Source organism: Schistocerca americana, chromosome 3 (genome assembly GCF_021461395.2).
Source record: "Schistocerca americana isolate TAMUIC-IGC-003095 chromosome 3, iqSchAmer2.1, whole genome shotgun sequence".
NCBI lineage: Eukaryota > Metazoa > Arthropoda > Insecta > Orthoptera > Acrididae > Schistocerca > Schistocerca americana.
Genome location: NC_060121.1, coordinates 813,492,338 through 813,519,849, shown reverse-complemented (window position 1 = coordinate 813,519,849; position 27,512 = coordinate 813,492,338). Strand labels below are relative to the sequence as shown.

Below are 27,512 nucleotides of genomic sequence, written 5' to 3'. Positions count from 1 at the left end.
AATGTGCTGCGAATACATAGAAAGAAAGATCCTTTATCGTTTAGCTACAATATAGCAGGTCAGCAACTGGAAGCAGTTAATTCCATAAATTATCTGGCATTATGCATTAGAAGTTATTTTAAAATGGAATGATCATATAAAGTTGATCGTCGGTAAAGCAGATGCCAGACTGAGATTCGTTGGAAGAGTCCTAAGGAAATGCAATCCGAAAACAAAGGAAGTAGGTTATAGTACACTTGTTCGCCCACTGCTTGAATATTGCTCACCACTGTGGGATCCGTACCAGATAGGTTTGATAGGGGAGATAGAGAAGATCCAACGGAGAGCAGCGCGCTTCGTTACAGGATCATTTGGTAATCGCGAAAGCGTTACGGAGATGATAGATAAACTCCAGTGGAAGACTCTGCAGGAGAGACGCTCAGTAGCTCGGTACGGGCTTTTGTTGAAGTTTCGAGAACATACCTTCACCGAGCAGTATATTGCTCCCTCCTACGTATATCTCGCGAAGAGACCATGAGGATAAAATTAGAGAGATTAGAGCCCACACAGAGGCATACCGACAATCTTTCTTTCCACGAACAATACGAGACTGGAATAGAAGGCAGATCCGATAGAGGTACTCAAAGTACCCTCCGCCACACACCGTCAGGTGGCTTGCGGAGTATGGATGTAGATGTAGATGTAGAGCTATTTTCTTAGTTCTCCTTGAATCAAAAACAATACAACTTCGTATACTTTGTATACATATAGGCGGTGCGAAACTTTGAATAGATTAGATATGATACAAGAGGCTCCCCGATATCCCCAAGTAACGTTCCTGCTTGTTTGGCGGCGAGCTCAGGCTTCTGGAAGACGCGGTACACACTGCTGGTGCTGAACCTGGTGGGGCTGGCCATCAGCTACGCGACCCGCGTCAACCTGTCCATGGCCATCGTCGACATGGTCAACAACACGGCGCTGCGCGAAATCTACTCCTCTGAAGTGGACACGGAACTGGAGAATCTGGGCATAGCCGACTGGGCTGACCGCAAGGTAAGTCCTGCGCCACCTGCGAACGCAGATATTGGCACGCGCCGCGACTCACGAGGAGAACACAGCAAGTGCCATAACGCGATTTCCCAGAAACTTCAGTCCGTGGCTTGACCTATCTGTAGATTGCAAGATGGGCATGCCATGAAACTTCCTGGCAGATTAAAACTGTGTGCCGGACCGAGACTCAAAGTCGGGACCTTTGCCTTTCGCGGGCACGACTCACGCCCCATCCTCACAGCTTCACTTCTGCCAATACCTGTCTCCTACCTTCCTGCTTGGGTAGCTCAGATGGTAGAGCACTTGCTCGCGAAAGACAAAGGTCCCGAGTTCGAGTCTCGGTCCGGCACACGGTTTTAATCTGCCTGGAAGTTTCATATCAGCACACACTCCGCTGCAGAGTGAAAATCTCTTTCTGGACATGTCATTTTGATTTTTGCATGTTAGCGGCGTGCAGTGCAGGTCAGAGAGAGAGGAAGTTACGTTACTGTTAAACAGTCTTTGGTCTTGTCGTGGCACAGTCTTTGCCTCTGTACAGTCTGATACATTCTTAGTTGAAGTATGGTAGGTGATGGACGTATTTAGAAGTTCTGAGAAAAAAGAGAGAAGAAGTTTGAGGTAAGACTGCTGCATTGCTCATCTACTTTGTAGAAATGATTCCTGGCAGCTAGTTAACTTCGTTCACTTGCTCAGAAGTGAGAGAAAGACCATCCCACTTCCCTCAATCACGCATTAAGATATCAACTGATCAAGCTGTATGACCCCCCCCCCCCCCCCCCCCCCCCCCGCCGGTAGCTGAGTGTTCAGCGCGACAGAATGCCAGAATGCCAATCCTGTCGATTCCCGGCTAGATCGGAGATTTTCTCCGCTCAGGGACTGGGTGTTGTGTTGTCCTAATCATCGTCATTTCATCCCCATCGACGAGCAAGTCGCCGAAGTGGCGTCAGATCGAAAGACTTGAACCCGGCGAACGGTCTACCCGACTGGAGGCCCGAGTCACACGACATTTATTTATCAAGCTGTCTGATTTTTATAGACGTTCTCTGTGAACGGTGTCCCCTTTTCAAATCATTGTTCACTTTGTTAAGCATACTATTATTCAGACGAATGTTAACGTGTGTGCCGGCCGTGGTGGCCGTGCGGTTCTAGGCGCTCCAGTCCGGAGCCGTGCTGCTGCTACGGTCGCAGGTTCGAATCCTGCCTCGGGCATAGGTGTATGTGATGTCCTTAGGTTAGTTAGGTTTAAGTAGTTCTAAATTCTAGGGGACTGATGACCACAGCAGTTGAGTCCCATAGTGCTCAGAGCCATTTGAACCATTTTTTGTTAACGTGTGAAGATCACGCGAAATTTTACTCTGTCCGTTGGAATACATAGTTCACTCTAATTGTTGTTTTGAATACCATTTCATAGGAATAGCTCCTCTCCCTATCACTCTGTTTAATAGAGATGGGCAAACTGAAACACGTAACTATTTCGAAACAAATGAAACTATACAATGTAATGTTTCGATACGCTGTTTTGAAACAGTGAAACAGTTTGTAATCTAATAAACCTACACATTTTATCATCTCGAATGTCTACTCTATAAGTATGTCCATATAAACACAAATCATATCGCAGAAAACATGAAACTATCACTTAGGCGTATTGGCAGTTTAGTATTTCCTGCAGCAAATGCGCTGCTTTCGTGTCGTGTGACTTTCATGCTTTTGAATTGGCTGAGGACAGCCATAGCTGAAGATAGAAGAACCACCACGAACGGAACTGGAGGTGGGAGCAAACTGCAGAAACAACGGATATGCTACTGGGATTCCCATATTCTGTTAGTATGGGTAATATACCCATCCTGCTAATTTCCATTCACACAAAGGGAATCATTGTGGATAATAGGCACAGTGACTATAGACTCACAGATAACGCCAAATAATTCGAATAAATAACAAAATATAACAGAAAAAAATTTTGTCTCTCAAGGTGTTTCGAACCGTTACTATAAATTCACCATGCTTCCCAGCCCTTCCCGTTCACCATTACACTATCAGTGATACGTCAAACAGATTGCTTGCAATTATACCTACATCATATTTATGTATATGTCTAATAACTGTCACTCTACGCCTTTTTTATTCAAAATGTTGTAGGCTTACTTGCGTTTCTTAATGTGATTACTGTACATGAACAGAGAAGCGTATGTTATAAAAAAGTGTAATTTAACTGAATGATTTTCACATATTTATTATTTTGAATGTGAATAGTATGCGTTGTTTTATTGTTTGGTTAGTGTTTATAAAGCAGATGTTACGCCATTTCGTAATAGGACAGTCAGCTAGAAACGAAGCTTTATTTTCGGATATCGTAAACTTCATGCTATTGCTTGCCAAAAAGATTTCGACACTCTTGAAAGTGTTTCATGAAGTGTTATGTTGTGTTTCAGTACCTGTGCCGAGCCCGAATCTCGTCCGACACAGAGCGGAATGAAACATCACTGTTTCGATACAATTAGTCCGTTCCAAGCACAAGTGGACTGAAACAGCCTTATTTTGAAACAACGATATAGTTTCTGTGTCTGGCTCGAGATCGAATCTGGTCCGGTTGTCCGAGACAGGAGCGAAATGAAACACCACTGTTTCGAAACAGTGAACCATAGCCGTTCCGAAACACTGAAACAGTTTCACGTATCGATACACTGTATCGAAACATAGAAACAGTGGCCAAGTCTACTGTTTAACATTAGGCAGTACCACATTGCACCATGTGGTATGAAACAGTTTGAATATAGTTTGGTAATTTTATTTAGAGATAAATCTGGCTTAGCCGCTGCCTGCTTGCTGTTTGTTATTATGCTTTCGAGAAATATGCAACAATGTTGTCAAGACTCGAGGCAAGTGGAAATTCTGATTAGGGTCAGATTATTGCTTTTACTACAGCTGCGCATTTAACATGAAGACAAGTTGTATTCAGACCAGGTACAATTCAATTCAAATTAGGTTCTGTTTAGCCAAAGGTTAACATATGAGTTTAAGGTGGTAACAGTTTCTGGATACATAGTTTTGGTAATAGGTAGTTTTTTATAGAGTGGGAGGTAAAGTTGGACTAAATTTCTTAGAAACAAATATAGTGGTGAGGTTACAACTTGACATTTTCAGATAAAACGACGGTCAAAGTTTTCGACCTACTTCTACAGAAAGTAGTGAATTGGAAGCGGTGGCGCAATGGCTAGGCTCGCGGACTGACAGTTTTACTCCCCGTGTTCGAAACACAACTATTTTTATTTTTATTTTTCATTTGTCTACCCATTTCCATAGAAGATGGAAACACGTGTGTTTTCCAATGTATACTGAATTACGTTGCCCTAATTCTTCTACTAATTTACGTCTAGTGAATGAATTAAAAAAATAAAAACAATAAATGAATAGAAGAGTTATTTGAAATTATTTTTGGTAAAATTCCTGTAGCATATCTTGATCCATAATCAGCTATATTCACCAGTTTTCGGAGAAGTGATCCATTATGCTTGGTTAGCGGCGCCATTATTGCCAATGCGTGAAATCTTCAGCGATGCTAACGACGTTTCTTTTTCGAGAGCGAGGCCAACTAGAAAGCCAGGCTACAGCGCCTACGTCACAGCAAGTGACACTGCAGGTCTTACGAGTGCCAGCAGCGGTCCCCGGCGGGAAGCGAGTAACTATTTCAGGAGAATCTAATAATTCTTGACTCCGTGTTTAAATGCATGCAAGTTCTCGATAGCACACGACAAAGATAAGACCTTTAGTCGGTACTGATTTCCCGTGGGCCTTACACGGAGCCGAGCGTTCGCGGAATATGGAGCACAAGGCGACTAGTCAGGACCATTCTTTTGTAAGGATTATTCAAAGTCAGATTGCGTTGTGTTAAAAAATATTATGTGTCAGTTTAATGATGATCAGAATAATTAAAGAGAGAACTGTCTGAGTACGTTCAGTTTTGCTCAGCTGTTTGAAAATCACATAACGGAGAAGTTTACTAGCAGTCATTCTTAATTTTTCTAAGGGGACGTTACAGTGGTATCACTTGAGCTATAGCCTTATAGGTAAGGTTGTATTGAACCGTTCTAGCAATTTGTAGCTTACACTCAGTAATGTTATTCAGCGATAGGTTGCTGGATGTTTCGGTGGTTTACTAGTCGTTCCAGGACCAGAATATCTCGTTGGCCCCACCCGACAGAGATTCATACGAGGAAATGTCACTGTGGCAAACCTGCTTTCGCACGATGCTCCTGCTGTTTGCGATTCCTATATTTAGAATCTTTCTACACTCGGTACCTCCAACATATTGCACTAAATCATCTTGAAGAATAAAATATAAGGAAAATAGGTAAACCACCGAAAGATCCAGCAAGCTATCGCTCAATAGCATTACTGAGTGTAAGCTACAAATTGCTAGAACGTTTCATATACAACCGTACCTATAAATCTATAATATCAAGTGATACCACTAAAACGTCCCCTTAGAAAAATTAAGAATGACTGTGCTAGTAAACATCTACGTTATGTGATTTTCAAACAGCTGAGCAAAACTGAACTTACTCGGACAGTTCTCTCTTTACTTATTCTGATCATCACTAAACTGACACACAATATTTTTTAGCGTAACGCAATCTTTCAATAATCCCTACAAAAGAATGACCCTAACTAACAATAACCTATACCTTTCATGAACCACTTACCTCACAAAATACTTCGTTACTCGAACTACACCGAGCGAGGTGGCGCAGTGGTTAGCACACTGGACTCGCATTCGGGAGGACGACGGTTCAATCCCGTCTCCGGCCATCCTGATTTAGGTTTTCCGTGATTTCCCTAAATCGCTTCAGGAAAATGCCGGGATGGTTCCTTTGAAAGGGCACGGCCGATTTCCTTCCCCATCCTTCCCTTACACGAGCTTGCGCTCCGTCTCTAATGACCTCGTTGTCGACGGGACGTTAAACACTAATATCCTCCTCCTCCTCCTTGAACTACTGCAATACAGCGAGCGCCAATACTGCTAGCTAAATAAAAGATTCTAACTACCGAAGGCACTAACTACTGATAGGCATAGTTAGCAAATGAAAGATTTTGATAGAGAACAAACAATTTATTTACCTTAATAATGTTCATATATCAATTCATGACATCCATCTTTACAAATTTCCTTTTTCTGGCGGACACACGTCCAGATCGTCCGCTTATAGTAACCTCTCAAAACTCTTGGCATCTCTCTCTCCACATCTACCACTGCCAGCGGCTCACGTCCAACTGCATAACACTACACAAGCGAATATTCCAACAATGAGTCCAATCAGCTACAGACTGCGCACACCACAGTCAGTGATTTTCATACAGAGCGCTACGTGGCGTTACCAACATAAAAACCTAAACAGCCTACTTACACCACCATTCCAGGCAGGCTTCCGCAATAATCGTAGCTGCTGCGAGCAAGTACTGGCTTTGACATCATACATAGAAGCTGTCATTTAAAGAGGACTGAAAACATCAGTGGCATTCGTAGACTTAACAGCTGCCTACGATACTGTTTGGCTGGATGGACCTCTTGCTGAAACTAAAGAAAGTGATCCTATGCCTTCGGCTCACAACTCCGCTAAAGAACATGCTCACCAATCGCAACTTTAAAGTGATAAGTGGCATGGACGTCAGTAGCTCTTTTAAGATGAAGAATGGACTACCTCAAGGATCAGTCCTAGCACAACTACTATTCAACCTCTACACCAGCGATATGCCTTACACAGTGAGCACAAAATTCGGATACGCTGACGACCTGGCCATAGCAGTGCAAAGGAAATCTCTCGAACAAGGGGCAAGACTTTAACTGATGACGTTGAAGTTCTTACCAAATGTTACAGAAGATGGCGTCTGCACACAAATCCTTCTAAGACAGAAGTCGGCGCTTTTCGCCTTAACAGTAAAGGCGGCAATGAAAGGCTGACCGTGTTATTTGACCAACAGAGGGTGAAACACAACTTCCATCCCAAATATTTCGGCGTTACACTGGACAGGACCATATCCTACAAACAACACCTTAAAAATGTTGGTCAGAAGCTCAAAACATGGAATAATACTACTAGGAAATTATTGGCGGGTAGTTCTTGGGATGCAGATGCATCAACTCTACGAACTGCAGCAACATCAATAGTCTACACAACTGCAGAATACTGTGCTCCTGACTGGCAGAGAAGTCACCATACCAACATGGTAGACGTGCAACTCCGCGATACCGTGAGTATTACCACTGGGACATTAAAATCTACCCCAATACCATGGCTCTCGTCATCGACAACATAGCACCGCCAAAACTAAGACGCCAAAAAACATCTATTAAAGAATGGGTAAAAATAATACAAATAGATGACGCAAAATGCCTACCTATTCAAGAGGTCATTAGAAATTTACCAAATCACACATTGAAGTCACGAAACCCGATATGGAATAACAGCTACATAAGAGGAGAGGATAGCTTCAACCTTACAGACGCTTGGAAAAAGGAATGGGAGAACACAGTCAGTAATTGTCACGTTATAACTGACCCCTCAAAAGCACGAAAATGGTTCGACTCTGCTAGGAAAGACTGGGTTAAGCTCAACCATATCCGAAGGAACCACACTAGATGCAAGGCCACGCTCTGTAAATGAGGATTCGTAGATAATTCAAGCAGTGACTGTGGAGCACCTGAACAAACCCTGGATCACATCACAACGATTTAACAGCGCCAAAACGATCAGTTGTTTCTGCTCTAAACTGAATGTGCCGGGGATCAGGTGACTTTCATTCGGTTGCTCACTCAAAAGAATAAATCAGTAGTTCTACTGGCGAGTAAAACTCCAGCCGAATGTGTCAATTTTCATTTTACAACAACCGACTAATTCAGTTGTTTTCGTTTTGTTGTTACCCTCACTAACCACAGGCGCAAAAGCTTAAAGATGACGATGATTGTGTAGAGTTTCTTACAATATCTGTATACGAACACTTGTGTATCCAGTCGTAGCTGGCTGTGTGTCGTCTGATGTCCTGGCCATCTAGTGACTATTCTGCTAAAGCGCAAACTGCTACAGTTCGCCGCCTCGTGTTCCAGGACGGGCATTTCATCTGGGACAGACAGGAGCAAGGAGAGCTGCTGGCTGCCTACTACTATGGTTACGCGGCGGGCCACATCCCCGGGGGCGTGATGGCCGACCGTTTCGGAGGTAAAATCGTCTTCGGGCTCGGTATCTTCATCTCGTCCATCCTCACAATCCTGACTCCTGCGTCAGCATGGGCTGGCTATTACGTCCTTTTCGCCAACAGGATCGGACAGGGATTTATTCTGGTACGTATTTTCCACTCCTACTGCCAGTTTCCTTACGCATTAGGTATGGTGCATGCTTGATAATATTTACACTAATGAAAGCATAGCTTCTATACAAAGGCACAAAAACCTTGGACATTAGGAACAATTACAAAATGGTCGACAAACACTGAACGCATCGGCCAACATTGGTGTAGAAATATTAAACTGTTTCGTTTAAAATAAAAAATTGGTGACCTTTATACAAAAAAAGGGATTAATTGAAAGAATAAAATTTTCGAACAATCCTTCATTTATTTTCCACAATCCTTATTTTTTATTTGCTTAAAGTTCACTGCTATATTTCACGATTTGGTATTTATTTATATATAAAGGGACTGTATGTCATTTTTGTTTCTCTTAACTTCTAGGGCGGCGTTATACCAGCGATACAGACAGTTATATGTCGATGGGCCCCTGACCACGAGAGAAGCAAGTTTTCCGTTATCTATGTTGGTGAGTTTCAAATTACGGAAATATCAGAGATTCGTCTTTTCCACAAACAGTATTTCTCACATGCGCTTTTTAGTCGTAGGTTAATTACCCAACTCAACAAATCATTATAATATTGTGAACAGGTAACTGAGAGCTGGCTGTCGCCGTAATTTGGTCACTGATGATTCTTTGGAACTACGAGGTGCAGACATCTGAGCTACTTTTCGCTATCCCGAAATTTCCAATAGGGTTACTCGATAAAAACTTCCTTTGCTGCGTCCCACATTCTTCTCCCATTATTTTGGCCGGCTGTGATGCATGTTATTCCAGACATGTCTTTATGCGAACTTTAACTAGCAACCAGTAAATTCACCTTTTTTTTCTTCGGACCATGTCTTGCCAAACTTTTCGTTTTCTCGAAATGCTGGTGTGTTCTGAGTTGTTCATAAGAGCACATTTATTTGTGTTTCATTTGTGATACCAAATTATTGGGTATATTGTTCAACATCAGAAAACAAGAGCTCTTCGTGTTTTTTCCAGATATTAGGTATAAATGTGTCTTACTATATTCCGACTCTTTTCGTCTTATGCATCCATAGACAATTGGTGCCTGTTACCTTATGCACATAGAAGCATTCTCTCTTGTCGGTCTATGGTCGCCCTGAGACCTTCCTTTCTTTCTTTGGCTTCTAACTTCTCGTTCAGACCCGTTCCTATTCAGTTCTGGTTGAATGACTGCATAATAGTGTCTGAGCTTGCATGAAACGGTACGGATCGCCATTGTAAACACCTCTAGTCAGCTAGTGTAGAACATCCAGGTTGCTGATCATAGTTGCAGAGGCTTCTTTGAAAGAAATTTTTGTTTATATTGATTTTCTTAGATACTCGAACATTTTTCGCGTTTAATTTTTCTACGATGTAAATTTAGCTCTATGAGCACTTTGTTGATGTTTGTTATAAGCCACATTTTCGGAGTGGAAATTAGAGGTTCGGTAAGGCCTCTGTGGGTATTAAGTTCATTGATATGTTTTGTGACTGTCACCACATGATGAGAAATATGTACACGACCTTCAACAGAAGCTACGCAGTCAGATGTCTGTTCTACGCTCATACAATCCATTCTGACTCCATTTTTCACTCCTCCCTTGAATTCCAAGAGGTTCGGCAGTAAAGGCAAGAGCCAGTCTCCTTGCTTGATCTCAAAGGCTTCTTAAATCTCTTTTCTATATTTAAGTCTGAATGTGATCTCAGTCAATTTTTGTTGGATAATCGCTGTTATCTTGTTGTTAAGTTCATTTTTTTCGCGATTTGGAATAATGTCATAAACTTCTGTTAGTGGGACATCCACAGGTGTTATATAAATTGTTCATAACTGAAAGTTCCGTTGCAGCTCTACAAGATATTTATTACTGAAGTCATACACAAACCGTTTCGGGGTCTCAGCTCAATCTTCAAGTAGAACTGTAAATTAAAAATGAAGCCAAATGTCTGACCAGTAAGACCCATGAAAAACCTACCAGTATTACAAAAGCAAATAAGATAAAAAATACATAGAGGAAAAATCAACACATCTAAAACCAGTACGAGGTGTACATGACCAAGTTAAGTTAACGGCAGCACATCTTCCGTGCATGGCTGATCAGTGGGAGTGTGGAAAAGTGACCACGTTAAAACCATCTCTCAAATGTGATTGATGTAAATCAATCATATGCTGCAAGCACAGTCGAAGGCCTAGAGTCTAAATAAACGCAAACAGAGCCGGATTATGGACTATAAGGGAAGTCAAGAGCTATAATGTAAGGCTAAAACTGGTCCAAAGATTACGCAAGGCTAACAGATGCCAAGATTGTACAGCGCCGTCATTGATGGTAGCACGCAAATTGACATAACTGTAATAAACGAGAAAACTATTCACTTAGCCATAACTAAACAACTAAACGACTGGGAAATGATGCGGCCGCAAAGTCTGCCACATACCAATTACTCGCAGGAAGCAGCAAAGTGTCCCCCACAACAGTGGATCGAAAACTGAGTAACGTGGTTACAAGCTGCACTGAAGTAAGCACGGCTTGAGGAAGGCCCCACCCAATTGAAGGAGAAGTTAAGATAAAGTTCAAAGTGACGAAAATAGTAATGAGCAGCTGAAAATAATCAATCAACCAACACAAAAATTTTCACGGATCACATGTAATGTCAAACCAGCGCTCTACGCAAGACGGATATAGAAGTCAAATACAGTAAACTCTCGCTAACACGGCCCTCAGTAGTCCGGCCTCTCGGTAATCCGGCACACTTCAAGCATATAGTCGTTCAACCTGAAATGACACCAACAATAATGAAATTTCGTCTGCAACCATGTTGTTAATTAATTATAATGTTCAACATTCCTGTACACTTAGAAATTGTGGCTTTCCTTGCGGATCATTATCGTGGATTCTAAAGGGAAAGCGGAAACTCGAAAATAGATATAAACTGAGATGAGGTTTCTCGCAGAAAATCATTGTTGCCCGTAACAGTGTTGGACGGGCAACTATTTATGACCAGACTTCAGCAGAAAAGTGGTTATCATAAGCTCACAGTGAAATTGCTATGAAACTGATGAAGAAGAGGACATAGGAGGAGAGAACATGAGGATATCTCAAACTGCTGGTGCTGAAGCTGGAGACGTCTTCGTGGAATTCATTATGCAACAATCAGAAACATGGCTGCACCTATGAAATGCTGGTAAGGCCGTTGTGTGATCAAGCATACTACCGTAGCGTATCATCATGGTGACAACCAAAACTTCGGGACATGTTTAACAGTGAATTTCGAGTGATACTAACATGCGTGTACACACTCAAGGACTAAGTTTTCTGTAAAAATGAATATATCTTTTGATTTGATAAAGCACAATCCCTACGTACACTACTGGCCATTAAAATATGTACACCAAGAAGAAATGCAGATGATAAACGGTTATTCATTGAACAAATATATTATACTAGAACTGACATGTAACTACATTTTCACGCAATTTGGGTGCATACACCCTGAGAAATCAGTATCCAGAACAACCACCTCTGCCCGTAATAACGGCCTTGATACGCCTGGGCATTGAGTCAAACAGAGCTTGGATGGCGTTTACAGGTACAGCTGCCCATGCAGCTTCAACACGATACCACAGTTCATCAAGAGTGGTGACTGGCGTATTGTGACGAGCCAGTTGCTCGGCCACCATTGACCAGACGTTTTCAATTGGTGAGAGATCTGGAGAATGTGCTGGCCAGGGCAGCAGTCGAACATTTTCTGCATCCAGAAAGGCCCATACAGGACCTGCACCATGCGGTCGTGCATTATCCTGCTGAAATGTAGGGTTTCGCAGGGATCGAATGAAGGGTAGAGCCACGGGTCGTAACACATCTGAAACGTAACGTCCACTGTTCAAAGTGTCGTCAATGCGAACAAGAGATGACCGAGACGTGTAACCAATGGCACCCCTTACCATCACGCCAGGTGATACGCCAGTATGGCGATGACGAATACACGCTTCCAATGTGTGAAGACCGCGATGTCGCCAAACACGGATGCGACCATCATGAGGCTGTAAACAGAACCTGGATTCATCCGAAAAAATGTCGTTTAGCCATTCGTGCACCCTGTTTCGTCGTTGAGTACACCATCGCAGGCGCTCCTGTCTGTGATGCAGCGTCAAGGGTAACCGCAGCCATGGTCTCCGAGCTGATAGTCCATGCTGCTGCAAACGTCATCGAACTTTTCGTTCAGATGGTTGTTGTCTTGCAAACGTCCCCGACTCAGGGATCGAGACGTGGCTGCACGATCCGTTACAGCCATGCGGATAAGATGCCTGTCATCTCGACTGCTAGTGATACGAGGCCGTTGGGATCCAGCACGGCGTTCCGTATTACCCTCCTGAACCCACCGATTCCGTATTCTGCTAACAGTCATTGGATCTCGACCAACGCGAGCAGCAACGTCGCGATACGATAAACCGCAATCGCGATAGCCTACAATCCGACCTTTATCAAACTCGGAAACGTGATGGTACGCATTTCTCCTCCTTACACGAGGCATCACAACAACGTTTCACCAGGCAACGCCGGTCAACTGCTGTTTGTGTATGGGAAATCGGTTGGAAACTTTCCTCATGTCAGCACGTTGTAGGTGTCGCCACCGGCGCCAACCTTGTGTGAATGCTCTGAAAAGCTAATCATTTGCATATCACAGCATCTTCTTCCTGTCTGTTAAATTTCGCGTCTGCAGCACGTCATCTTCATGGTGTAGCAATTTTAATGGCCAGTAGTGTAGAATAGTTGTTTCGATAAACAGAGTCACAGGGTTTTACGCCTTCAGTATAATTAACTGTGACGCGTGTCGTGCGGCAGGCGTGTTCGGAGGGACGCTGATATCGATGGCGCTGACGGGCGCGCTGTGCGTGACGTCTGTGGGCTGGCCGCTGGCCTTCTACTTCTTCGGCGGCGTCGGCCTGCTGTGGTGCCTGCCCTGGTGCTTCTACGTCGCGGACTCCCCGGCCCAGCACAGGCACATCGACCCGGCGGAGCGCTACTTCATAGAGGCCAACATACAGTCCAGCGCCAAGGTACCGTTACACTCGAGGCTAAATAAGGCATATTTCGGGTTCGGTGCCTCAATCTGTGAAAACGGAACCCATATAAAACCGATTTGTCGTCCGTCTGTCGGCCTGTCCGACTGTTAAGAACCCTTTTTCTCAGGAACGAGTAGACTATCAAGTTCAAATTTATGTCATATATTAAGCTCTATGGTTCCTTGACAGTGCAAACATTTTAAGCTTCTAAGCCAATTCATTCAAAAGATTCTGTGACTCATGCCTAGAATCATGCAATTTGGCAAGGAGAAAGGTTTCACAGTAATAGCAAAGAAAAACATCCGACATTGTATCACACAAAAAAATCTTCTTTTATCGTTTGTTGCCGGCCAATGTGGCCGAGCAGTTCTAGGCGCTTCAGTCTGGAACCACGCGACAGCTACGTCGCAGGTTCGAATCTTGCCTCGGGCATGGATGTGTGTGAAGTTAGTTCGGTTTAAGTAGTTCTAAGTTGTAGGGGACTGATGACCTCAGATGTTAAGTCCCATATTGCTGAGTGCCATTTTTGTCATTTGTTATCCGACTTCAAATCAAACTTGAAATTTAAACATTCTCGAGACTCTTGGGATCCCCGGGGCCGATATCTTGCCAGTATCGACGTCTATAACTGGCAAAAATTGTCAGTATCCTCGATTCCTGGAACGTATAAAGTGTCTATACTGTTTACATTGTCAAGTTTGTACGGATCTAAAAAAATGTGTGTGAGTTCTTAGGGGACCAAACTGCAGAGGTCATCGGTCCCTAGGCTTACACACTACTGAAACTAACTTAAAATAACCTATGCTAAGAACAACACACACACCTATGCCCAAGGGAGGACTCGAACCTCCGGCGGGAGGGGCCGCGCAGTCAGTGACATGGCGATCACTCCGTGCGGCTGTAGGGAACTCTCAGAGCGCGAGTGCTACTCGCATCTCGCCAAATTTTATAGATACGGTTACCACTCAACGCTGTTTTCATCAGATTTTCGCTAGGTTACAACAGCAGTGAGGGGATGTAGCCACACTGCAATTCATTTGTAATTGCCACATATTTCAAAAAGCTCTACAATATTTGCTGTAGGATAAGGTGCCGATGATAACGCAAATGCGGTGGTAATTCCTTTATTACTTGTATGCTTCACAAATGATACAACATTCGACAACACATTTCAAATAGCGGCGATCACATATTCTCCCCGGGCTCACTCGGGTCATTGTAGTGATTTTTGTGTATTCTTAGTCATTATGTTATCGTATGTTTTGTTTTGGTGATGTTTTGTAAAGCTTCCATGAGGACTTAGAGAGTTCTGCTGCAGAGTGGCCAAATACCTGAAAGAGAAAAATAATTTAGGTTTTACAGTACCTGGGCGAAGGAAAAGCCTGTAGCGTGCATAAAAAAAAACATAAACAGATGAAACGGCTTTTATTAAATAATATTCTTTGTACGTGAAAAAGTCTGTTCTGCTGAAGAGAGAAATATAGCTTGATACTTAGAAAGAGAAACAACTGCAGGGGAAAAGTTAAACGGTCCTGCCTGTAGGGTTCTAAATACTATTTTATCAGTTTGCGTGTATATATTTATCCTAGCAAATGCGAGTAAGTGTTCATTTTTTTAAATATTTGGATATTTTTCTCTTGTTTCATTTAGCACTGTTTACCACAAAAACTTTGTTAAGAACATCAGTTATAAATTCTGCTTCGGCCATTTATAAACTTTGTCATTGCTAGCGCATTAATTATTACACCAGCTGAGCAAAAATATCCGAATACCTTTCAGCGGATGTTCATATGAAGAGTTTCCGCCTTCATGACGCTTTGAACACTGCTGGGCACTTTCGATGCGGTGTCTGAATGTCTCTGAAGGAATGGCATCCTATTTTCCTCAATATCCAAAACCAGAGAACGTAATGATGTTGGACGCTTGGGTCTGAAACGAAGTTAGCGTTTTACCTCATACCAAGACGATTCATTGCATTCAGGCTGAAAAAAAAGCACTCTGTCTTCATGCCACAAGTGGCCCATCGGGACCATCCAACCGCCGTGTCTTCCTTAGTTGAGGATGCAGATAGAAGGGGCGCGTGGTCAGCACACCGCTCTCCCAGTGGTTATGATGGTATTCTGTAACCGGAGCTCCTCAATTGGCATCACGAGGCTGAGTGCGCCCCAAAAAATGGCAACAGCGCATGACGGCCCAGATGGTCACCCAATTCAAGCTGGAAGCAGGGACCTTACTGTCCACAACACTTTGCCTCACAGATGCTACTTCACGACAGGGCGCATCGTCAACCTGATACAAACAGCCACCGTCTCCGAACTGTTACTCTAGTGGACGCGGTACAAAATGCTGTAAAATGTGTCTATACCCTTCCGTATTTAGCGTTTTGTCAAGCCTAATAATGGGGCTACTCACTAGCCACGTAAACCGCACACCCTCTACCTCACCCCTCCCCCACCACCGTATTTCCTGTTGGCACTGCACATGACAGGTGACATTTTCCACACATTCGCCAAACCTAAACCCTTCCTTCAGATTGTCTTAGAGTATGCCGTGATTCATGATTTCTAATCATTAATTCAGTCATCCACTGTTCAATGCAGTCGCTCTTCACACCACTTAAAGCGGCGATTAGCACTGACGACAGAAATGTCTGGCTAATGAAAACCTCCTGGAACATTGTACCCCACTCTTTTTAACTACACTGAAGAGCCAAAGAAACTTGTATACCTGCCTAACATCGTTTAGGGCCCCGCGAGCACGCAGAAGTGCCGCAACACGATGTGACGTGGACTCGACTAATGTCTGAAGTAGTGCTGGAGGGAACTGACACCACGAAGCCTGCAAGGCTGTCCATAAATCCATGAGAGTACGAGGGGGTGACGATCTCTTCTGAACAGGGCGTTGCAAGGCATCCCAGATATGATCAATAATGTTCATGTCTGGGGGGGGGGGGGGGGTTGGTGGCCAGCGGATGTGTTTGAAGTCAGAAGACTGTTCCTGAAGCCATTCCGTAGCAATTCTGAACGTGTGGGGTGTCGCATTGTCCTGCTGAAATTGCCCATTACAGAGCCTCCACCTACTTGTCAGTCCCCTGCTGATATGCAGGGTCCAAATATTCATGACGTTGTCTCCATACCAGTATAAGTCCATCCTTTCGATACAATTTGAAACGAGACTTGTACGACCAGGCAACATGTTTCCAGTCATCAACAACCCAGCGACGGACCCAGGTGAGGCGTAGAACGTTATGTCGTGCAGTCATCAAAGGTACACGAGTGGGCCTTCGGCTCCGAAAAACCCTATCGATGATATTTCGTTGAATGGATAGCACGCTGACACTTGTTGATGGCCCAGCATTGAAGTCTGCAGCAATATGCGGAAAGGCTGCACTTTTGTCGCATTGAACGTGTCTCTTCAGTCTTCGTTGGTCTCGTTTTTGCAGGATCTTTTTCCGCCCGCAGCGATGTCGGAGATTTGATGTTTTACCGGATTCCTGATATTCGCGGCACACTCGTGAAATGGTCGAAGTGGAAAATCTCCACTTCATCGCTACATCGGAGACGCTGTGTCCCATCGCTCCAACGCCGACTACAACACCACGTTCAAACTCACTTAAATCTTGATAACCTGTCATTGTAGCAGCAGTAACCGATCTAACGACTGCGCAGGCACTTGTTGTTTTGTATAGGCGTTGCTGACCGCAGCGCCGTATCCTGCCTGTTTACATACACTCCTGGAAATTGAAATAAGAACACCGTGAATTCATTGTCCCAGGAAGGGGAAACTTTATTGACACATTCCTGGGGTCAGATACATCACATGATCACACTGACAGAACCACAGGCACATAGACACAGGCAACAGAGCATGCACAATGTCGGCACTAGTACAGTGTATATCCACCTTTCGCAGCAATGCAGGCTGCTATTCTCCCATGGAGACGATCGTAGAGATGCTGGATGTAGTCCTGTGGAACGGCTTGCCATGCCATTTCCACCTGGCGCCTCAGTTGGACCAGCGTTCGTGCTGGACGTGCTGACCGCGTGAGACGACGCTTCATCCAGTCCCAAACATGCTCAATGGGGGACAGATCCGGAGATCTTGCTGGCCAGGGTAGTTGACTTACACCTTCTAGAGCACGTTGGGTGGCACGGGATACATGCGGACGTGCATTGTCCTGTTGGAACAGCAAGTTCCCTTGCCGGTCTAGGAATGGTAGAACGATGGGTTCGATGACGGTTTGGATGTACCGTGCACTATTCAGTGTCCCCTCGACGATCACCAGTGGTGTACGGCCAATGTAGGAGACCGCTCCCCACACCATGATGCCGGGTGTTGGCTCTGTGTGCCTCGGTCGTATGCAGTCCTGATTGTGGCGCTCACCTGCACGGCGCCAAACACGCATACGACCATCATTGGCACCAAGGCAGAAGCGACTCTCATCGCTGAAGACGACACGTCTCCATTCGTCCCTCCATTCACGCCTGTCGCGACACCACTGGAGGCGAGCTGCACGATGTTGGGGCGTGAGCGGAAGACGGCCTAACGGTGTGCGGGACCGTAGCCCAGCTTCATGGAGACGGTTGCGAATGGTCCTCGCCGATACCCCAGGAGCAACAGTGTCCCTAATTTGCTGGGAAGTGGCGGTGCGGTCCCCTACGGCACTGCGTAGGATCCTACGGTCTTGGCGTGCATCCGTGCGTCGCTGCGGTCCGGTCCCAGGTCGACGGGCACGTGCACCTTCCGCCGACCACTGGCGACAACATCGATGTACTGTGGAGACCTCACGCCCCACGTGTTGAGCAATTCGGCGGTACGTCCACCCGGCCTCCCGCATGCCCACTATACGCCCTCGCTCAAAGTCCGTCAACTGCACATATGGTTCACGTCCACGCTGTCGCGGCATGCTACCAGTGTTAAAGACTGCGATGGAGCTCCGTATGCCACGGCAAACTGGCTGACACTGACGGCGGCGGTGCACAAATGCTGCGCAGCTAGCGCCATTCGACGGCCAACACCGCGGTTCCTGGTGTGTCCGCTGTGCCGTGCGTGTGATCATTGCTTGTACAGCCCTCTCGCAGTGTCCGGAGCAAGTATGGTGGGTCTGACACACCGGTGTCAATGTGTTCTTTTTTCCATTTCCAGGAGTGTATCTCTGCATTTGAATACGCATTGCTATACCAGTTTCTGTGGCGCTACAGTGTACCTACTCACAGCCATTTTGTTAAGTGGGTTGCTGGTAGCACTTTGCAGGTCATGGGTGATTTCTTCCGCTGGTTTCGTGCGATGGCTCACAACGCCCCTCCGCTGTGCTCGACGTTCCCTGTTCATATGTCTGCCTAGGCTTGGTTTACCTATGGTTGTTTATTCGTGTTTCCACTTAATAATTACATCACTAACCGTGGACTCGGGCGGCTTTAGAAAGGCTGAAATGCACGTGATGGATTAGTTAGTCAGGTGACATCCAATGACTAGTCCACTTTCGAAGTTCGAAGCCATTGAGCTCTCCTGGCAGAACTATTGTGACAGCCCAATACTCCCCGCCTCCTTTTATGGTGATGGTTCCGCCTCTTGTGACATCTAGTGGTCAATGTCACGATACATAGGAGTGTCCGGATACTTCATCAGCTAATGTAAATTCCGACTGTATGTACCACGGATAGTATGTCATAACCTAACGTTCATTGTTCGGAACTTGGCTAAGCACAGTGACGTTGTTTTTGCCGTTGCGTCTCGCGTGAACACACCTCCATCTGATGTGATGTCACATTCCGTTCGTTTTCGCTGACCTGAAGACAGACAGACGAAAGAGTGAGAGCGGTCTTGCCTTTGTTCTACAGGCGAATGTCGGCATCTGTCATGTCACGCTGTGGCCGAGCGGTTCTAGGCACCTCAGTCTGGAACCGCACTGCTGCTACTGCCTCTGGCATGGATGTGTGTGATGTCCTTAGTTTAGTTAGGTTTAAGTAGTTCTAAGTCTATGGGACTGATGACCTCAGATGTTAAGTCCCATAGTGCTTAGAGCCATTATTATGTCATGTCACATTACTTCCACGGCTGTGATTGTTTATTTAAAGAATGCAGTGGGAATGACTGTGACTGCACAGTGGAGTGAGCACTATTTCGAGACGTCCTGCTGTGCTATAAAGGTACGACCTATGCTCGCAGCTCACAGCCTCATTGCATTGGTAAGAGCAGTGCCCACGGAAGGGAACTCTCTGGATTCGAGGCCCGAATCTTGCACATAGTTTTAATCTATCAGGAAGTTTCAGTTCTGCTTAGTGTTTGCTTCTTGGCTTGTCTTGTCCTAGGATTATTATCTGACATCTAAATGCTCATGGTCTGTATATCAAGCTCCAAAAATGAACAATATAATTCAGTAAATAAACTTTAATTGTGATCACGCCAAGACCAGCTATAAGGATTGTTTGTTATGAGAAACTCATTGACAAAGCAAGAACAGTTTCAGTGGACTTTCGCCTCTAACAAAAGAGACCACTGTCAATAAACTGCTTTATCTACCTTGTGTAAAGAATATAAAGTAAAAAATAAATCGGAGAGACAGAAAGTGCATAACCAAAATTTTCTTCGTAGTACTGTCATAGCTAATCTCTTCTGAACCCAATCGAGCAAAAGAAGGGAATACTTGTAAAGAGAAACATACAATGTACTCAGGCGAGTCTATGTCACACTGTTCCCTTTTGCAAGACGTGTTTAACTATAAAAGCACTAGGGAACTCTTAGGACACAGACATATTTACCTCAGTGAAACGTATCAGAGAGAGATTTCGCTTCGACTTTACTGAAAGGAAATCTATCACGGCGTACGAAATAATTTTATTTATCGCTTTCACTGTACGACGCAAACATTGTTTCCAGCAGGTATTACATCTTCCAAGACGCTCATTCCACCACTTTTATGACTTTGTTGACAATGCGGTTGAAGTACTGAGGCTTACCTGGCTTGACAGTTAGCAGATATGAATATCATAGAGCCAAATGTTCTCGAAATAGGAAATGAAATCGGGTTCCTCTAATGGAAACGAAATGTTTCCTTTGCCACAAATACAAGAATCCTATTGTCCGCCATTCAGGTTTTATTTCGCCGGAGGAGTCAAAGTTACTTGGGTGTCAAAGATGACATTTCATTGTGTTAGGTGAGGGTGTGTACCAGTTAGGTAGCGTGCACCTAACCACAGTGTTAGGTTTCCTGTGTAACATCCAGCCATCACAAGCAGAAACTTCCTGGCAGATTAAAACTGTGTGCCCGACCGAGACTCGAACTCGTGACCTTTGCCTTTCGCGGGCAAGTGCTCTACCATCTGAGCTACCGAAGCACGACTCACGCCCGGTCCTCACAGCTTTACTTCTGCCAGTATCTCGTCTCCTACCTTCCAAACTTTACAGAAGCTCTACTGCAAGCGAAAGGGAAAGGTCCCGAGTTCGAGTCTCGGTCGGGCACACAGTTTTAATCTGCCAGGAAGTTTCATATCAGCGCACACTCCGCTGCAGAGTGAAAATCTCATTCTGGAAACATCACAAGCAGATTTTCTGGTTACGTAATACGTTAACATAAACTCGCACAGAGTCTTGCCTATACAGCACTTATTGAACGGTGGTCTCTTTGTATCCCTCTGATATAAACACGGATTGTTTTTAGGTGCACGATAGTCGAATCCAGCTGCGCGGTACTTTGGAGTATGCCGAACAGGTTCGCAAACAATCGGGTGACAATGCGCACTTCACCCAGGAAGCTGCAAGCTGATAAGTTCCATAACGGATCTCAAACCTGTCGTAACAAATATAGGAATAGTCCCAGTTGCAATATATATATAAAGACTACAACCAAATCCAAAGTGAAGTAATCAACACAATACTATAATGACGCGCAAGGGAGTGCTTCATGTAAATAAGCGAACTGCCTTCCAGTTACGTAGTGCGCTCATGTAAAACGGTCATAACCAAAGGGTTTACCCAGCTGAGCTGCGTTTTCTGGTTGTCTCAGCTGCTTTGCAGCCCAATAACTTTACGCTCTGCCCTCTGTCGAGGCGACTAACCACTAACCGATTCCACCTCCGTAACGCTGCCTGCTGTTGGAATATCGTCATCACGCCTTTACGGATGTACGATAGTCTCCTCATGAAATACAGTACACAGAGTCTGAGAATTATTGTTCCAAATTAACACTTTTTTATACTCACTAACTACAACTATCGTGACAACACATTCTCGTATGATAAATGACGATGAGGTCTTTTGCCATATTTACTGAGCCAGGATCTTAAACTAAGCAATCTACCAGTTGTCTTATAGCATTATCTAAACTGTATACCTTTTTACTGATGCAGAAAAAACTGCCGATTCCCTGGAAGAGCATCTTGACGTCTCCAGTGCTGTGGGCCTTCGCTGCACTCTTTGTCACCTTGGACTGGACGTATTACCTCCTGATCACGTCGCTGCCACAATACGTCGCCAACGTCCTGCACTTCAACATAGAAAGTGTAAGTAGAGGACTCAGAGATGCCGTTGGTGCGTTCTTCCAAGGATAGCAGTGAAGTGTAAATATTCCCATTTCAAATAGGAAGCACTGCTGTAGCATCTACAAGCTATAAGCGACAATTAGAAAATTTTAAATTTACCGTTGGTCTACTGACGATGAGGAAAATCATTTGCTAATACTGATACACAGCAATTCTTCAACTTCCGTTATACATCAGGACAGTGGGAAATTCAGGGGTGATGTTCTATGTCACCAAAAATTATTTTTGGTAGTCCTAGATGAAATTTTCAAATTCTAAACCTGTGGAAATGTAGCAGCAATATGTGTTAGTGGATCGTACCTGAATTATTGTCCTTTCTGACTAAATTGTGCTGTTTCTCTCCAGAGCAGATAAACGAGTAGAACAACTTAATAGAGTTAGCTTAAAAACATAACTATCAATTAATAACGACGAAGCAAAAAATCGCAATAAACACAAAGAAGGAAAAACAACAGAAATTGTCTATCAAGTTACAGAACTTGAAGAAGAGTTTATTTATTTATTATTTATTTATTTTTAATTTTTAAATTGCACGACTTGATAAAATGTAAAATCACATTGAGTGTTTTTGTAAAATACATAGAATTCTCAAAACTAAGCTTGCGATGTGACTGAAACAGAATTTACAATATGTGCGTGTTATCGACCGTGACGTGTGCCAGTAGCATATAGGGTTTTTATATAAAAGCCGCTCAAAAACCGATGGATGCCTACTGTACGTTGGAGAGCTACATGTTGGGTATTTCTAGCGGAGACCGGTAAACTTACAAATGGATCAGGGAAAAACTGGCGTGGATATTGACCAATGAATTTCTTCACCGGGTTCCTACAATGGGACGAAGACCTAATGGGAAGCGGGAGAATGACACTGGCAAACATGCAGGAGTAATGGCGATTCATATAACCCATGTTCCGGAAGCAGAGTTGGGTCCTCAGTTACTTCCTCCTTTTTCTCAAAATGATTAAATATTCCCCTTTTGTTCTTAGATTTTATTTCCGTACTGTATATACAGTAAGTTGCTTGCGAGTACCTGGCCAAAACCTTCTTTCAGTGCGTTACCTTTTTATAACCCACTCTCTTCACTTCTACATCTACACTTCTCAAGCCAACATTTGGTGTCTGGCGAGTGTACTTTGTCGCCATATGTATCTCCTACCTGTTTCTCATCATAATCAACAATAGTAGCATCAAATTTTAGCACCCTTTATACAAACACTGGTACATGTAAATCTCCCCTTCAAGCAACATCCACAAGCTTTACACCTGTCTTGAATATTTTCTCCCTCTTCTTGCCGCATCAGGTTTAAATAAGTGCTGAAGTCTTCGGCGACTTTCTCCATAGTCATGATGTGTTCTTATTCATACCTGACTCGTCAGGAGGACGGAGGTCTTATCGTAAGATGTCTTATCGGGAAACATCTTTCGATATTCACCTGGTTCCACCGTTTACAAATTTCATTGTCTCTCTATTTGCTCCTTCAGCTCGATTTTGTCATCAGTTCGTTTCGTTTGATTCAGCTAACGAACCAACTTTCACTGGGGTGAAAAACTTTCGCATGGAATTTCACTTCCAAATAACGTAGCTCGATCAAACTTGGACCATACAAAGAAAGAACTGCTCAGTACAGTAATACTCAGAGAAATGCGAAATGAAACGAATAGAAAGACACTTTTATTCAAAGACAATAATTAGACGCAAGTCACTGCGATTTGTGATGGTGTGTGATCACCACGGACAGCAATGCTTGCCCTCCGAAGTGCTTCCTTGCTAGCCACAAGGTTGGTAAGGAATTTTTGTGGTGGGGTGTTTCACTCTATCACCAGAGCGGTTAACAACTGCTGCATCGTCGCTGATGCACGCCTTCTCCCACAACGCATCCCCCATGTGCTCGCTGAATTTTATGTCAGTGAAACAGGCTCGTCAGTCCATTCGCTGAACATCCTCTCGTTCCAAGAGATCCTCCATATGTGCTGTTCGATACTGCAGCGCTGTATCATTCATAAAAATGAATTCAGGCCGAATTTACTCCTGAAAATATGCACATGGGAAAGAAGTACAGTGTCAGTGATGACTGGTGACTGTACGATGTTGAAAGATTTGGGGTCGGTACGCCCATGAAACTTAATGACTCCACACACCATAACGATCATGTTCGAGGGTGGCCTTGGTGCATTACATGTTCTCACGTCTCACCGGGGATCAGTACACAGACTGGAGCTGTTCTCATCCTAGAACAGCACGAGACCCCACTCGTCACAATGCACTTGACATCATCGGAAACAGTACCGCGGACGTGTCGTCTCGATGGAACACAAAATACTGGTCATCGGTCAATGAGACTACCCGCATGCAGTCGCCGTGGAGCGTGAGGTTGCCTGCCTTGCAGTCCTGTTAAGTGTGGTCGCAGCTGCACCGACTGTTTCACGTGGTTCCCCTTTTGCCCGTTGCACAACGTAACGGTCATATGCTGCAGCCGTTGACCAAGTCAACTATTTGCTGTACTTCGGACAGCAGCACCTGTGGTTTGGAACGCCCCACGCATGTGAAAAAAGCTATGTGCAATACGAAACTCGTTACAGTTCGTCCTTCTTCCGGTTTCCCGATTAATTATTTCCGTATTTAAGTAGCATATCAAGAACAGTCCTACCCCAGACAACGATCTTATATCGAGTCATGTCCACGCCTCTGGGGAATCTCTCTCTGTCCACACTCCACGAGTACTTTGCGTGTGGCACACTCAACGTCTGGATGTAACTTGATACCCCACCCACTACTCTCGGGTAATTGTGTGACATAAAAATTAAGATCGCCCATTCATTTTGCTGTCTCTAGCCTGGGTAATGATCAATGTGAAGGTCACCCTCCCCCCATCGATCTAGGTCAATAGGATGCCTTAAAGAAAGCGGTAAATCCAGCCCCCATCTCCCCATTGAGAATAGACCAATAGGATGATTTAAAACTGGTGAGTTCCACCCCCCGCCCCCCCCCCCCCCACTTTTTTGTAGACCAATTACATGAATGTTATCGACGAGAAATATCAACACAATTTATGATGTAACACACTGTGGTACAATTCTTCAGGCCCTCTCGGCGATTTTTTGACATATTGAAAAATCGGGACCTCTGTCGCATGTTCACGTTGTTCTCGCACGGTATTTCGACAGCGTAACTCGCTGTCTTCTTCAGATGCTACCCAAAAATGGTCCTTGGGTGGATCTAGTCCAGTATTTATGCCTGAATGGTGTGATCCTGGCGAAAAGAGGAACTAGCTCTCCCTTTCGGCATTATCGGCATCTCGGCAGGAAACTGAGACAGAATCCTCTCTTTCCTTTGTCGAATCTTATCCAGCTGCTTGATGTTGCGGTCATCTCCTCCCTGTAGAGTCTCCTGATATTATTCTTCAAGTGGGTTCCCTCATCACCCCCCCTCACAGCGAGTTATGCCGTCGAAATATCGTGAGAGAACGACTCGCAGATCTGGCAGAGATCCCGATTATTCAACATGCCAAAAAAAATGAAGAATTAAATCAGGAGATCATAGTATGAAGGCTTTCACGACCGGATGACATATCTTCTGGCAAACCTTCCGGGATGTAAGGTCGTGGTCCATGAAACTCTTCAGCTCCTAACGTTTCGTCCAGAGCTGCGCTGGACATCTTCAGCGGGGTGTTTCTCCTCCGGTGAGTCTTGCCGACAAGACTCACCGGAGGAGAAACAACCCTCTGAAGATGTCCAGCGCAGCTCTGGACGAAACGTTAGGAGCTGAAGAGTTTCATGGACCACGACCTTATATCCCGGAAGGTTTACCAGAAGATAAATCAGGAGACTCTACAGGGAGGATATGTGGCGCAACATCGAGAATCTGGATAAGCTTCTTCAAAAGAATGAGAGGATGCTGATTTCTCTCAGCTTCCTGCTGAGATAATGAGAGGGGGACGTCTTGTTGAAAAATAGCAACACACGAGGACGTAGGATGTTCGTGCCATTCCGTTTTGCTGTCAGGGTACCCTCAGACACTATCAGCCGTGATCTGAAGTCGTACCCATTGGAACCCCACACCATAATGCCAGGAGTAACTTCGCTGTGCCTAGAACACTGGAAGAATAGGATCTCTCCCCTGGCTGCTGGCACACTCCCGTGCGACGGTCGTCCCTGATAACGCAGAATCGCGGGTCGTCGCTAAACAGAGTGCGGTTCCATTCATCAACAGTCCCGGTCATGGTACAACTCCATACGCAATCGTTTGTGTTGTGGTGTTGACGGCAGCCTACACAAGGGACGACAATTCCATAGTCTTGCTGCTGCTGGTCTCCGACCGTTGATCTAGGGTGACACGAAACATTACAGGAAGTCCATTACTCGTCCTTGAGTGAAATGCGGAGATACGAAGGAGTTACAAAGTTCCTGGTGCACGATTCGGCGATACTCCCCTGTTGTGATCAGACGTGATCGACCTTCGCCTTGACGGAGAGTAGAACTGCCTTGATGCTTCTATACAGCCGAACATTGGGCGATTGTCGCTTTTCAGCGGCCTGCTAATCTGGATATTGCACGATTCGATAATCTGGCCGAATGGGAACCCATAATGAAGCCCGTTTGAAAGTGACAGATGCCGATAAAGCTGCCTCACGTGCGTACGCGGCTTCTCCGTGACCTTCACAGTGATCACTCAACATCTGATGCTATTCACACCTCTTATACAAACTACAAGGCATGGTAACAACAATAAACAAGAAGCCAGTAATGGGCTCTGGTGGCCGTTCTACCTTTTACAGTGGTCTGCAGCTCTAATCATTTACATACACAACTATTGGCTGTACGTGAAGTTAGATTGATATCTGACCGCGGGCCGGAGTGGCCGTGCGGTTCTAGGCGCTACAGTCTGGAGCCGAGTGACCGCTACGGTCGAAGGTTCGAATCCTACATCGGGCATGGATGTGTGTGATGTCCTTAAGTTAGTTAGGTTTAATTAGTTCTATGTTCTAGGCGCCTGATGACCTCAGAAGTTAAGTCGCATAGTGCTCAGAGCCATTTGAACCATTTGATATCTGACCATGTCTTCACTTTTTTGTCAGACAGTGTAATTTTCACACTACTTCAAAGATGAGTGAATAGATATTAGCGCCATCGATGAAAATTGAACAAATCTTCAATAATCCCAATCAGATCCTTTACTGAATTTGTACCTGATTAGCCCCTCTTTTAACCATAATATACTGTCGATCTTTAGAACATAAAACCGTGCCCAGTAGTAGCAATTTACAAACGTGTTCCATAAGGGTAGCATAAGTGATTCACAAAACTACCGCCCAATATGCTAGACTTAGATTTCTTATAGAATCTTAGAACATATTCTGAGCTCAAACTTACTGAGCTCCCTCGAACAGAATGACCCTCCCCACGCCAGTCAGCATGGGTTCCAGTAAACATTGGTCATGTGAAACCCAACTTTCACATTTCTTACATGACACCCTAAAAGCCATTGATCAAGGCAGTAAGGTAGACGCAGTATTTCTTGACGTCCTCAAAGTATTTGACTAAGTA

General features: G+C 44.6%; 1 protein-coding gene across 1 annotated transcript in view; it reads left to right on the top strand.

Moving 5' to 3' along the window:
- LOC124606414 (vesicular glutamate transporter 2-like) overlaps nucleotides 1-27,512 on the top strand; it is a 182,361-nt gene that overhangs the window by 101,483 nt on the left and 53,366 nt on the right. Inside the window, exons 2-5 of the mRNA XM_047138395.1 lie at nucleotides 772-1,032; nucleotides 8,135-8,246; nucleotides 13,207-13,421; nucleotides 21,776-21,928. Of these exons, the coding sequence (XP_046994351.1) occupies nucleotides 772-1,032; nucleotides 8,135-8,246; nucleotides 13,207-13,421; nucleotides 21,776-21,928 (741 nt within the window). The remainder of the gene's footprint in view (nucleotides 1-771; nucleotides 1,033-8,134; nucleotides 8,247-13,206; nucleotides 13,422-21,775; nucleotides 21,929-27,512) is intronic.